Raw genomic sequence first — 12,483 nt, 5'->3', positions numbered from 1 at the left:
TTTATGGTATATCATCGAACGATAAGGGAATCAAATGTTGAGGGCCATACCCACTTTGACTTCTAATTTGGATCCATTATGGATTCGGTGTGGCTTGAATTTGAAGCCTCAACAAAAGGAAAAAGAAGAAACAAAGTTAGAAGATGGTTAAATTAAAATGCATTAATTAGACCTAATAATGTATTTCTACGAAAACTAAGTAATTGTAATTTTATTGCAAGTGACTTCATCAACTTAATCAAAAACTATCCGTTTACCATTAGTTACTGAATAAATAAACTAGTCATGTAATCATTAATGTTTCGTTGACTACAAAAATCAAAACTTGTATCCAAATCCAATTCTAGAAGCGAATTTCTTAATTAGTGCAATGGAAGTTAATATGTCTCTTTTTCATTCCTCTTTTCTATCATCAAAAAGCTCCAAACCAAAGTCCATAATTGTACTTCAGATCATCGATCATAACATGGTTAGGCTCTCTCTCTCTATCTGTTGTTTGTACATGTTTTAAAATCCTAATCAAAGAGATAAGTATATCACTATTGCTTTAGTGTTGATGTTAGAGATCCATAAGGCAATGTTCGTGAGACGGATCACAGATGACAGTACTAGTGATACAGAATCACAGATGGTGTACTTACCATTGTTTGATCAAATCAAAAAGAATATATAAAGTGACCACAGACAGAACAAGAGTTTAATATTACTATTAAGATTCTCCTCTGATACTCAAACTCTGTTTCTCTTTCCACTTTCGGCGTGGGAATCACGTGGTCAGCCCCTGAGGAGACACGTGGTGGGAACGAATATGCCGCCCAACCCCACATCGTAAGTGGACGAGACGACATCAGAACCACGCTGGTCAAGTGGGTCATCTCATCATTTTATCCTTCTCTTTTAAGATTTCAATTCGATTTGGTTTAAGTTTAATTGTCGGTATATGGCATATCCATATTCCCGGTTAAGTAGTCAACCGGAAATGTTGAGGAGCCTGTGGGCTACTGGGCTTGGGCTTAGTAAAAGGCCTAAGAGACCATTCGCTGCATCCAGATGTCTTAAAACTTGTCAATTTGTATGTTACACATTTACTTTTTTCAGTTTTCGGTTTTGGACCTTAGCTATGATAAATATTTCGGTCTTTTTTTTTATAATACTATTTATCAATTTACTTTCTGATACATTAATTATAGAAAACTATCAACTACTTTTTCATTTGGGAAAATGATAGCTCGTGGAAAATGAAGCCATTGATTAAAAGTTGTGCAGTATATAATATGGTCTTAAATGTTAGTTGGTAGTCACATTCCCAGGAAAATGTGTGACTACTGAATACAAACATCACGCCTATATTTGTTGTTCAATAAAGAAAAAAGAAAAAAAGAACATCACGCCTATCAATTAATTTTTGGATTCGTGAACATTATCACACACAACTTGCCCGTTGACCGCTAATGCAGATCAACGGTCAACGGTCAATTACACACAAAAAAAACAAACTTCTACTTCATATTTATTTCCATTATTCTTAATTTGTCTGAAATTTCACACTCTAGTAAATTTTCTTAATTTTATTATCTTCTGTTTCTTAATTATTAAAATTTTCCAAACGCGTTAGCGTTATAATAATATCTGTTACATTTTTTCTTATTTGCTTTTTCTTATCTCCATTTGCTTTATTTGTTTTCTCTCTTTTAAATTACAGAAAACAAATGAAAATAATTCATATAACGTGGAGCAACAAATTGAGACCAGCTCAAAAGACACGTCCTTTTTTGCGTTACTATTATTCTCCTCCTTTCTCTCCAATTATTCTCTGAGCTGTAATAACATAAACAAAAAAAAGATTCTCTCGATCAAACTTGCCGGCGTCCATGGAAGATTTCGGCCGTCAACGACCATACGGAGACGGAGGGATGCAGATCCAGCCTTACCACGGTAATCAAGGCGGTGATTTCAGGAGCTATAGCGCATCGTACGGGACGAGGGAGAACAATATATACGATGTGAAAAAGGAGAAATCGATAGCAAGATCCAAGTCTTGGGGAATAACGGATCCGGAGCTCCAGAGGAAGAAACGGGTCGCGAGTTATAAGATGTATGGTGTTGAAGGCAAAGTCAAAGGCTCTTTTAGAAACAGTTTCAGATGGCTTAAGCAGAGGTACACACAGGTCGTCTATGGTTGGTGGTGATTCTTTTTTCATCTTTTTCTATAATTTTTACTTTTTTACTTTGTTTTTCTTCTTCTTGAGCTTTGTTTTGAATTTTGATTTTCTCAAGTAATTATGATTGTGCTCTCTCTCTCTCTTTCTTATGTATCTTTGTGTTTGTGTGTTGTAATCTTGAATGTAACTGTGGTGGCTTCATCGCAACAAAATTATATATGATCATTTATTAGTTTCAAAAAGTATGAATCTTTTGTACTCAGAAATTAGGTTCGATGGAGAATCTTCTTGTTTGATGCTCTTTGCTAAGATTATTAGTTTTCTAAAGTCTTGTTCAAAATAGATTGTGAAACGGTCTCTTGTTTCCTCCATCCAATATCATGCCATGATCCATACTTGCTTGGTTTATCATCTCTATTGTATACAATTAGGTTTTGACATGGTTGAGTTTTTGTGATTGGCTTGTTACATCTGGTAGTTAATTATGTTCACATCATTTTGGTGATCATCCATTCGAATCAGAAGCTCTGCTTTTATTGAACAAGAGCAGTTTATTTTTTGCGTGTTTGAATGATTCTTAAGTACCATTTTAGAGGCAATCCAACATGTTTCTTAGATCTCAAGTTCTGTTTCTGTTAGATCTTGAGATCTTATAAAGCATGTTTCTGTTAGTATGATCTCGAGTAAAAAGTTGGCTTTTGAAAAGCTGACAATAACTCGGTTTATTTGGGGACCATTTCTCTATTTGTATGTGTCATTCTTATTTAGCTTACTTTGTCGATTTTGACTTTTGATCTGAGACTGCACTTGGAAGACTATAATCTTAATTAACTAAGATTAGGTGAAATTTTTCACTGATTAGTTCTTTGAACAATATCACAAACTTGTGGCAGACGCAGACTCATACTATTTCCATATCACAACTGTTTCAAGTCTCTTCAATATCATCAACAAAACGAATTAGATAACCAAAGCAATCAACGAAATTATATATCGCCTCCTCGACTATCCAGTTTTCGGTTAATTTTGAGGGCAGAGGAGAGGACTGCTAAATGCGTTGGCATGGACGACTTAGCTAAAGCATGCTTAGCAACGTTTTCATGTTGAACTTGTTGAAGTTGGGTTATTTAATCAAATGAAGCATTCTAACCAAAATATATATATATTTAAATACCCATCGGGTTCGTAAATGCATATACCATTAATTTTATACTCGATTCATATTTCAAGTTGTGAAGAAGCTGCCTAAAAGGGTGTTTGAGGTTTCCAAGTTTTAATTATGATAGCTGCTAAAATGGTTGAACCATAAATATTATCATATTGGTCTTTTGCAAGAGAATAGCCGAAACATGTTTTAAGGTTTAGATTGTTTGTATACACATTTACATTTATATGTAGCATGTATATTTCATAACGTAACATTTTTTTTCTTTTGCTAGGTTTTACACTTGACATTTGTAGTTACATTTGCAAAACTGTTTTTTAATTCTTTTTGAAGTATTTTGTACTTTTAAAATGTGAAAAAAATGGACATGTGATGTAAACGCCATTAGCTGTGTCTTTTTGCCAGCTTTTATTTATTTTCTTTTGTATTCAACAATATAATAAATTTAAATTTTTTAAAGTCAATTAAAGTATAGAGATTTTTATTTTTTTGAACACGAAAGCATAGAGATTAATTTTGTTTTTTTACCATAGAATACAATTGCTATAAAAAAGGAAATTACTATATACCCACGACCTGTCAAAAGTTAAAAAAACGGAAGTAAATAATAATAACGTAAGACATCGGCAAAAATCATTCCTCCATTAAAAAGCTTCTTCCTTCGTTTCTCGTCGGCGTTTTGAGAGACATGTGGGAATCGATTTGCCTAACGCTTGCGGCCACCGCCGGAAACAATATCGGCAAGGTTCTCCAGAAGAAGGGCACTATTATCCTCCCTCCTCTCTCCCTTAAGCTTAAGGTCTCTCTCTATTCTTCGGAATTTCTCTTTTGTCTCCCCCTTTTGATTGCTTTGGATTTTGATTGCATGCTATTTGATTGGACGGATCTCTAAAGATTAACGTAATTTTCGAGAAATTGCCGATTGATATCTGGAAATTCGAATTCGATTTCGTGATTGGTACAACTAATTTGATGAAATTTTGTGAATTTCGAGTATCGGAATTGGATCGAGTTGAATTGTCTGATTCGTAGTATTGCGGAGGCTCGATTCGATGTTTTCTTGGGTTTTTCATATCAATCATGGTGATGAGTTAGAGGTTGTGGTCAATATATCTATGGGAAGCTCACATTTGATCATAATTGATGAATTTCAGGTGTTAAGAGCATATGCTGAAAACAAACCATGGGCGTTAGGTTTTCTTATGGACATTGTTGGTGCTTTGTTGATGCTGAGAGCACTATCACTTGCTCCTGTAAGTAAAGTTTTCTCAATCTTTCATTTTGTTGCCAAGATAGTTTGCCTTTGAGATGTCTGGTATGATAATTTACTGTGCTGGTTAACTTTAGACCCTGATTGTGAGCTTTTGGAAATCTGGTGCTTCCAGGTGTCAGTTGTTCAGCCAGTCTCGGGATGTGGCCTTGCCATTCTTTCCGTCTTTTCGCATTTTTATTTGAAGGAAGTCATGAATGTTTTTGACTGGATTGGGATTACTGTTGCCGGCATTGGGACCATAGGTAACATCAATCGTTGTTGCTTCGTTGAGTGTTGCTTACTGTCATCTTCTGCATACTGTTGTTAGCTGTTAAAGATATTATGATACTACAGGAAATCACCTAATATGTTTTGACGATTTATACATTTTGCCGTAGGAGTTGGGGCTGGTGGTGAGGAGCAAGAAGCATCATTAATATCTGTCTTCCAGTTGCTGTGGCTAGCATTGGTTGTTGCCATCTTGTTTGTAGGTACCTTTCATCCATGGTATATGATAGAACGTCTTCCTCTATTGTCATCATCTCCTTTTTATCTTCTGTTGACTGATGGCTTTCTCTTGACTTGTATACATCATTGAGTTGTAAAACAATTGTTTTTTTTTATATTTTGTTTTTATCAGATAATATCAGTATATCGTTTAATTACTGTGGTAATGGCAATGTTTCTAATAACTTCTGTGTTGGATTTTTGTGACAAGGTACTACTAAATGCGTGGCTTCATATCTTCAAACGCCAGCGCAGGGAGCAGGAGCTGGTATATCATCCTCTTAGCTATCTAATTTTTTTGAGCTATAAGAACTAGTATCACCGTTAATGTTACTCTCTTTAATTTCTCCTACCAAATGCACTTAGCCTAATTTATTTTTTGTAGGGGGAATATGAAGTGGTGGAAGAAATCATATATGGCTTGGAATCTGGCATTTTATTCGGGTATCTTTCAGTGCCCATAAACATCAAAGAGCATATCGTTTTCGCATTATGTACCGAGCCTCTGATGTTTACCGATTATCTCCTATATATCCATTAACATGTGCTGTTAATTTTAGAAAACATAAAAGGAAGAACCTATGTCCTGGTGTCTGCAGAAACATTTGAGATAGAGAAAAATGTATTTGAACTGATTTTATCGTTTGTTGCGTAGCTGACAATAAGTTATAACTCGTTTGATCACAGAATGGCATCTGTAGTATCAAAGATGGGTTTTGTATTCGTGGAGCAGGGATTTTCTACAATGTTCATTCCCATGTGCATTTCGATTAGTATATGCTGTAGTGGAACTGGATTTTTCTACCAGGTACTTTGTCCGAGCTTAGTCTTTTTACACTTCCTCATAGTCTTATCTCCATATGAATGTGTAATGCACCGCCATGTATAACATAAAGGATTCTCTCTGTACATGTAGTTTTTTATAGGTTTATATTCAGGTTTTTTAAGTAACCATGATTCTCGTCTTCTTTTTGTTTTTACTTTACCAGACTCGGGGACTAAAACATGGGAGAGCAATCGTAGTATCCACTTGCGCTGCTGTGGCATCAATTGTAACAGGTGTGGTTGCAGGAATGTTTGCTCTGGGTGAGAAATTACCCACTTCACCATCTGGACGGCTTTTACTTCTCCTGGGATGGTAAAGTTCTACTCATTACTTTCTTTGTATTGTTAGTGTGCTAGTTAAAGACAACTTCTATCAGTCATTAGAGAAACATCACTTACACATGAATCAGAAGTTGCAAAAGATCTTTCCAAATAGTTTTTCTGCCATCAGAGCTATAGATTTTGATTATTGGGGACTCTTGAAACTTTTTGCAGGTTACTTATCATGCTAGGTGTTGTATTACTAGTGACTTCATCACGGCTTATCAGACATCTTCCACGGTCATTCCGGCGTTCAAGGCAAACCAGTTTAGAAAGAGGTTTCAACATAAGGCGGACAACTTCTCACACACCAAAGGATACAAACCCAAGTGCGGTTATCCAGGCAGCAACATTACACCATCTCTTATCATCCCCATCAAAAGACAAAGACTAAATGGATTCAGAAACACCGAAGAATATTTGCGGAGTGCATACTTATGTTACACAAGTTATTTCTCGAATTTATGACTAAAGGTGTCAGATTTTCATATTCCGGGGTTTCATTTCATTGATATTCCAATTGTGGGAACAGCTTAAAAGTCAGAGCTTGGGATCAATTTATGACGTAACTTGATGTCTAAAATGTGAAATATGAGTTCCCTTGGACATGTTACTCTAATTGTGCAAACAATCTGGGATATACGAACCAACTTTGGTTTATTGTGTTATACTCTTTGTATCCTTGTTTAGTGAGTTACCGGTTAAGTCAGAAAAGACCAGAAAATGAACGAAGACAGATCATTTATAACGAACACACGTCATCACTTAGGCCCTGTGGTCGATCAATCATTCTCATGATCGATCATTAAGAGTTGAGTGGGAGACACTTGGTCTCAAATTTTGACTCGGTTTATATTTGAAAATTTTGGTTCGGTTTGATTTATATATCGACTTCTCTAGTCCGAGTTGCGCAAATGAGTAAAGTAAAACCAAGCCAAGTTATAAACCACTGCTAAGTATTTTGTTATATATCTCCTAAAATGTACTTGTTCTTCCATGGTCGTCTCTTGTACATATTCATTAATATCTTGAGAACAAAAAAAAACTCAAAGATATGGATGTGGAAGTCGGTTGTTGGTACAGAAACTGAAAAAGACCGGTTAACAAATTGTTGGGGAAAAGATGGAAGAAAGTGAGATGCACATAATGCAAGAGATACAAACATCAACTACAATTAGGTTGGGGCTTAACCTATATTGGTACCAAATCAGGACATACATCAAAACTGAAGGAGACAAGTATGTTTGACAATGAAGTGACACTTTCACATTTTACTATTTTAGTATTTTACCATCTCCTTTTCTTTCTTTTTTTCCCTTCAAGGGTCCCAAACCCCACACCCCAATTCAGCTTTTCTTGGTCCCTTAACGCAAGTGTGACTAGTAAATGATAATGTTTCAAGATTTTTATGATTCGAGGTACTTCAACTGATTGTACCAAAACACAGAAGATATTATGATTTGAAATCCTTCCAAACCAGTTCTTAAAGTTGATAGAGATTCTCCTTGACAAAGAATACAACGAAGTTCGAAGTAGAGTTTTAGAACCCATATGTGCGAGATTTAAACATATAATCGACTAACTGAGGCTGGACTACATACAATGTTCAAACAAGTACACACTATTTAAAATATATTTGATAGGTATGCAATTTGAATGCAAATTTTGAAGCTACTATTAGTGTTTTGCGGTACGTTGTCGATAACATCACATGAGAGAAATATTTTACTCTCTTCTAGCGGATTTCTGTCATTATCTATTTAAATAGTGGTAAAGAATCAAACTTTGACCGAATCTCTAATAAAACTTTAGTTACCATCTAAAAACACGTTCGAAAATCATCTTTTATTACCATGAAGGTCATCATCATCACCTTTAAACTAGTCAATGACCTAATCGAAATGATCCAACGTAGAAACAAGAATGTGACACACAAAAGAAATAAATAAAGAGGAAAAGATAGCCAATCAATCCCCACCACAAATGGCACTAAGCAAAAAAGAAGAAACCCATCCATGTCCAACTTGGTCACACATCATTCACAATTTGTGCTTTTCTATTGAAGCCATCGAATGATACAAACAAGGGACCACACTCCTATCCCAAAGGACATTCACTATGACACGACACTTGTGGGGACTTTTCTGCATCACCCACAATCAAAAAGATTCCTCCTTTCTTCATTTGGGGGAAACCAAAATTTTAACACAACAACACAAAAGGTGAAGTCTTTTTTTTTTTTTTTGGTTCTTTACCCAAAATACCAAACTTAACTAACATAATCAGCAACATTTTCATGTTGGGGACCCAATGTGCTGTTTCATATTGCAACAAGATTTGAGTTTTCTTATACACATTGTGGATTCTGCAAATAATTTAGAGACTAAACTTGAAATGGAAATAGCTTATGCTAAACAATAATAATTGCTTTTATTGCGGCTTGTTTTCTTGTCCCGGGTAATCTCCGAGTTCTTCAACTTTCCAGCTTTCGTGCGATGCAACATGCATGTGTGAAGGAGTATATTCCTGCCAAGATTATGATAAGTCTTTGAGAAACAAAATTATGGAACACACTCCCACTTAACTTTGTGTTACACAATAATACCAATAATGTCTAAAATCTTTGAAAGATGACATCCTAAGCTTATTGAAACGCAATTGCTGTTCCTTTTGATTTTTAAAGAGATTGTGTTCACTAAGAGATAACCATTGATTTCTTCTCTATAAGATGAAGTAAAAGCAGAACCTCATAATAAGAAGAAAAGGGAAGGCTAACTTAATGTACCTCCATCTTCTCCATAAGCTCTTTGGCTGTTGGAGCAGAAACCACAATGTTACGTGCACCTGGCTTGATAAAACCTTCTTCGACACCGGTATCAAATAAAGCAAGCAAATTGTTATAGTACCCATCAACATTCAATAGACCAACCTACAGAAACAATCCCAAACTAATCAACAGAGGAATTAGTAGCATACTTCTTTGACTGAGCAAAGGAAATGTTAAAAATACCGTCTTCTTATGGATACCAAGTTGTGACCATGTTATCATCTCCAACAGCTCCTCCATTGTTCCATAACCTCCTGAACAAAACCCCGTAGTTTTTGATACCAAAACTTTCAACTTTAACAATTAGCTAGGATTCAGTTTTAAAGCGTTTTCTCACCAGGGAGTGCAATGAAGGCCTCAGCTTCCTGTGCCATTGCAGCCTTTCGCTCATGCATGTCTGCAACAACTCTTACATCTCCCACAGTCTCACCAGATATCTGATGCGACCCAAGTCATAAGATTAGGGGCACGATACAAACCATACAATCCCCAAAGAACATTGTTTTCTCTCCTGATCTTAAATCATACAAACGCAGGCAAGAACCAAGAGCTAGTAATGCAAAAAATGAATAACTCGCAGACACATGATTCATCATTAGACAAACTTCAAAACTCCAGCCAAGTTTACTACTTCCTGGACAAATGAGCTTCTAGAAGAAGATACATACCTCAATTGGCATCAAAGCTTTGGGAATGATTCTGCAATCACAGAGAATCCAATCACTCTAAGTTTGAAAATAAAAGAGATTGAAAGAGCTATAAAACTAATTGAGGATTCTTAAACTAACCCAAGTACATGTAAACCACCTTCATAGACTCTCCTGGATATCAAACCCATCAATCCAACACTTCCTCCTCCATAAACCAAATCTATCTTCCTCTTCACCTACACATTCCAAAAATCACACAATCAAAGATAACACATTTAAAAAAACAGAGGAAGACCCATTTCAACACTTGAAGAAATTTCACAGTTTTGTCAAATGACAACATGCCTAGATTTAAAGAGTCAACAAACCCCAAATACCACAAAAGCTTACAATAGACGCAAGCACAAATAAAATCCACCAAACCCATTGTTTGAAATGAACAAGTAAACTAAAAAGTTCGTATTTTGACATTCAAAAACCGAGCGAAGGTGATATCTGTATTGATTTGAAGAAAAGTTCATATTTTTATCACAAAACCAAACAAGAAGCAATCAAAAGAAGAAGAGAAGAGAGATAGAGAGCAAACGAGTTCATTGCCGAGTTCGATGGCAGCATCACTGAAAACTTCTCTGTGACCAGAGTGGCTTCCGCAAAAGACACAGATTTTTCTGAATCTGCTTCGCTGATTATCTTCCATTAATGGATAAAAATCTACAAATCAAGGTATTCCCTCAGGTCGTCAAACAAAAAAAAAAGAGAAGGGAAGCACAAAAAACCAAAGGGGGGCAAACAAAGTAAAGTGACAAGACGAAACCTTTGTGTGACGATACTATATAGAATGCAAACAAAATGGAGAAAAAACTCTAACTTGAGATTGGAAGAAATCGGCTTTTGTATTTAAATGGGTTTTTTACAGAATTATAGAGCTTAATAATAATTATTAAGAAAATGTGGTGGATAATGATTATGGTATCTTGGAGGTAAATAAAAAGTTATTTTGGCGGTTAATCGATCGGAGTTTCATAAAAAAAATACTTTAAATTAATCTACCGAATAACAGTTAACAAGATGTTGAAAAACATCACTTTGGTGCATTTAGCGTATTTACATGTTTTTTCCTCAAAAATCCAAAATTCAAATAAAAACTTGATTTTTTTTTCTTGAAACCATTAGACAATTTTCATCACATACTCAACCAAATTACCTGAACACTTTGAATCTTTTATTATTCACTGCAGATCTTTTTTTTTCTTTGTTTATCTTGTAGGCCATGGTCATCATCCAGGGACAACGGCCATAGGTGACAAAAAATTGCATACGTATACACTAAAATCGAAATTAGTTATATGGCGAACAGAGGAAGCCCACATGAGCCTCCCACAGCTCCTTCCCTCGTCCAACGCCAATCTGTCTCCTTTTGTATTTTTATATCCAACTTTTTTTTTGTCAACTATGTAATATAAGGTATCCATTTTTTTTTCTCGTTTGATCACTATATATCAAATTCTTTAACGTGTTTGCTTTCTTGAGGGTATTAATGGTTGAGGCAATAAATTAAACGGAACTACCTTGATCCATTCTTGGTTTTAGTCTTTTAGATTAATGGATATGTGAACTGTTATAAACTTATAGTTGATCATGCATTCATGGTATGGTGGTGCTGGCTGATATATATAACGATGCATTGATATTCTTATTCTTAGAGTCATGTTGTTATTTTTGGTGAGATCTTAGAGTCATGTTGTTGAGAAGTTAATTCTTATTTCCATTCCGATTTTTTGGAAATCATTCGAAAACAACGTTACTTATTATTCTAAATTTAGTTTTTAGGTTATTTTCAATACATCGATATAGCAACCAGTTATCTTTCCCATAATAACCCGATATGAAGAAAAAAACCAGAAAAATTAAAAACATATAAGACACATCACTTCCGAAACATCGAATATATAATCGTATAAACATAAACAAATTAAAATAGTATAAATGTCATGCATATATAACCTAATGATTGTATTAATAGTGTTGTTATCTCACCATTCATATTCAATTTTGCATTGTTGGGAAAAAGAGAAGTTAAGTAGCAAATTTTCAGAATTTGGTTTTCATTTCTTATAAAATAAACTTAGTATCAGGTCTCCCGTACGTATTTGTTTTTTCACTCTATGAGTCATGCGTGACCAGAACTAAGTATTCACACTTTTGATGAAGACTAAAAAGTCACTGGCGGCCGAAATTTTAATTTTATAATGCATTCAGTTACCAGCCTCTTCTTCTTTTCGAAAGTTAATAATTTTATTTCTTACCAAGAGTTTGTAGGTTTATCATTCTTTAAACATGCCAACATAAATAAATAATCTTAGATATATCTACAACAATTTTATATGATACATGTCTTCATTACCATTGACCGGGCCAATTTTGTATACAAAACCAATGCAAGCACCCAAATGCATGCACCAATATATATCTTTATTTATTTTTTCTGTTTTGTATCATTCACGGCCGTATCTTTTACTTACGATATCTAAAATTCGATGGGATTCTTTATGATATAAAAATAAAAGTAACATGAATGATTCATTTCTAATGCAATTATTTCATTAATGCATTGCGAAAAAAAAAAAAATATATATATATATATATATATATATATATATATATGGATTATGCTGTTATATAGAAAAAGACATTAACCTTTTAATATTTGAATTTATTTTCCAAGACAATTTGAAAAGTGATGTCCCCAACATGGCTTACCTAAAATTGATTGT

At 34.7% G+C, this 12,483-nt stretch overlaps 4 protein-coding genes across 7 annotated transcripts; 2 read left to right on the top strand and 2 right to left on the bottom strand.

Annotated features, from left to right (window-relative positions):
• The first annotated feature begins 1,653 nt into the window (after nt 1-1,653).
• On the top strand, nt 1,654-2,629 carry AT5G11970 (ABC family ABC transporter, putative (DUF3511)). The gene has a single exon (NM_121235.4). It carries the CDS (start codon nt 1,872-1,874, stop codon nt 2,187-2,189), a length of 318 nt encoding a protein of 105 aa, NP_196758.1. The 5' UTR covers nt 1,654-1,871; the 3' UTR covers nt 2,190-2,629.
• Nucleotides 1,807-2,201, bottom strand: AT5G11975 (uncharacterized protein; the record flags this gene model as incomplete). The annotated part of the gene is made up of 2 exons (NM_001343225.1): nt 1,807-1,818; nt 1,860-2,201. The coding sequence occupies 2 exons, from the start codon at nt 2,199-2,201 to the stop codon at nt 1,807-1,809; spliced, it is 354 nt and encodes a 117-aa protein (NP_001332266.1).
• Nucleotides 2,630-3,949: 1,320 nt separating the features above from the next.
• On the top strand, nt 3,950-7,050 carry AT5G11960 (magnesium transporter, putative (DUF803)). The gene is made up of 9 exons (NM_121234.3): nt 3,950-4,126; nt 4,482-4,580; nt 4,713-4,842; nt 4,978-5,066; nt 5,298-5,354; nt 5,472-5,530; nt 5,774-5,894; nt 6,076-6,224; nt 6,407-7,050. The coding sequence occupies exons 1-9, from the start codon at nt 4,016-4,018 to the stop codon at nt 6,624-6,626; spliced, it is 1,035 nt and encodes a 344-aa protein (NP_196757.2). The 5' UTR covers nt 3,950-4,015; the 3' UTR covers nt 6,627-7,050.
• Nucleotides 7,051-8,234: 1,184 nt separating this feature from the next.
• Nucleotides 8,235-11,090, bottom strand: LOG8 (Putative lysine decarboxylase family protein). Of its 4 annotated transcripts, none has more exons than NM_001343223.1 (8): nt 10,914-11,090; nt 10,296-10,420; nt 9,848-9,945; nt 9,728-9,758; nt 9,397-9,496; nt 9,243-9,313; nt 9,018-9,161; nt 8,478-8,758 (listed from the first exon to the last, which is right to left on the bottom strand). In NM_001343223.1, the coding sequence occupies exons 2-8, from the start codon at nt 10,404-10,406 to the stop codon at nt 8,663-8,665; spliced, it is 651 nt and encodes a 216-aa protein (NP_001332403.1). In that variant the 5' UTR covers nt 10,407-10,420; nt 10,914-11,090; the 3' UTR covers nt 8,478-8,662. The 4 variants fall into 4 exon arrangements, with proteins under 4 accessions (NP_196756.2, NP_001332403.1, NP_974768.1 ...); NM_203039.3 differs by lacking the exon at nt 10,914-11,090 and adding an exon at nt 10,524-10,708 and having other exon boundaries at nt 8,489-8,758; NM_121233.4 differs by lacking the exon at nt 10,914-11,090 and having other exon boundaries at nt 8,235-8,758; nt 10,296-10,514.
• Between the last annotated feature and the right edge of the window lie 1,393 nt (nt 11,091-12,483).

This window comes from Arabidopsis thaliana, chromosome 5 (assembly GCF_000001735.4).
Source record: "Arabidopsis thaliana chromosome 5, partial sequence".
NCBI classification, from domain to species: domain Eukaryota; kingdom Viridiplantae; phylum Streptophyta; class Magnoliopsida; order Brassicales; family Brassicaceae; genus Arabidopsis; species Arabidopsis thaliana.
This window is presented reverse-complemented; position numbering and strand designations above follow the sequence as displayed.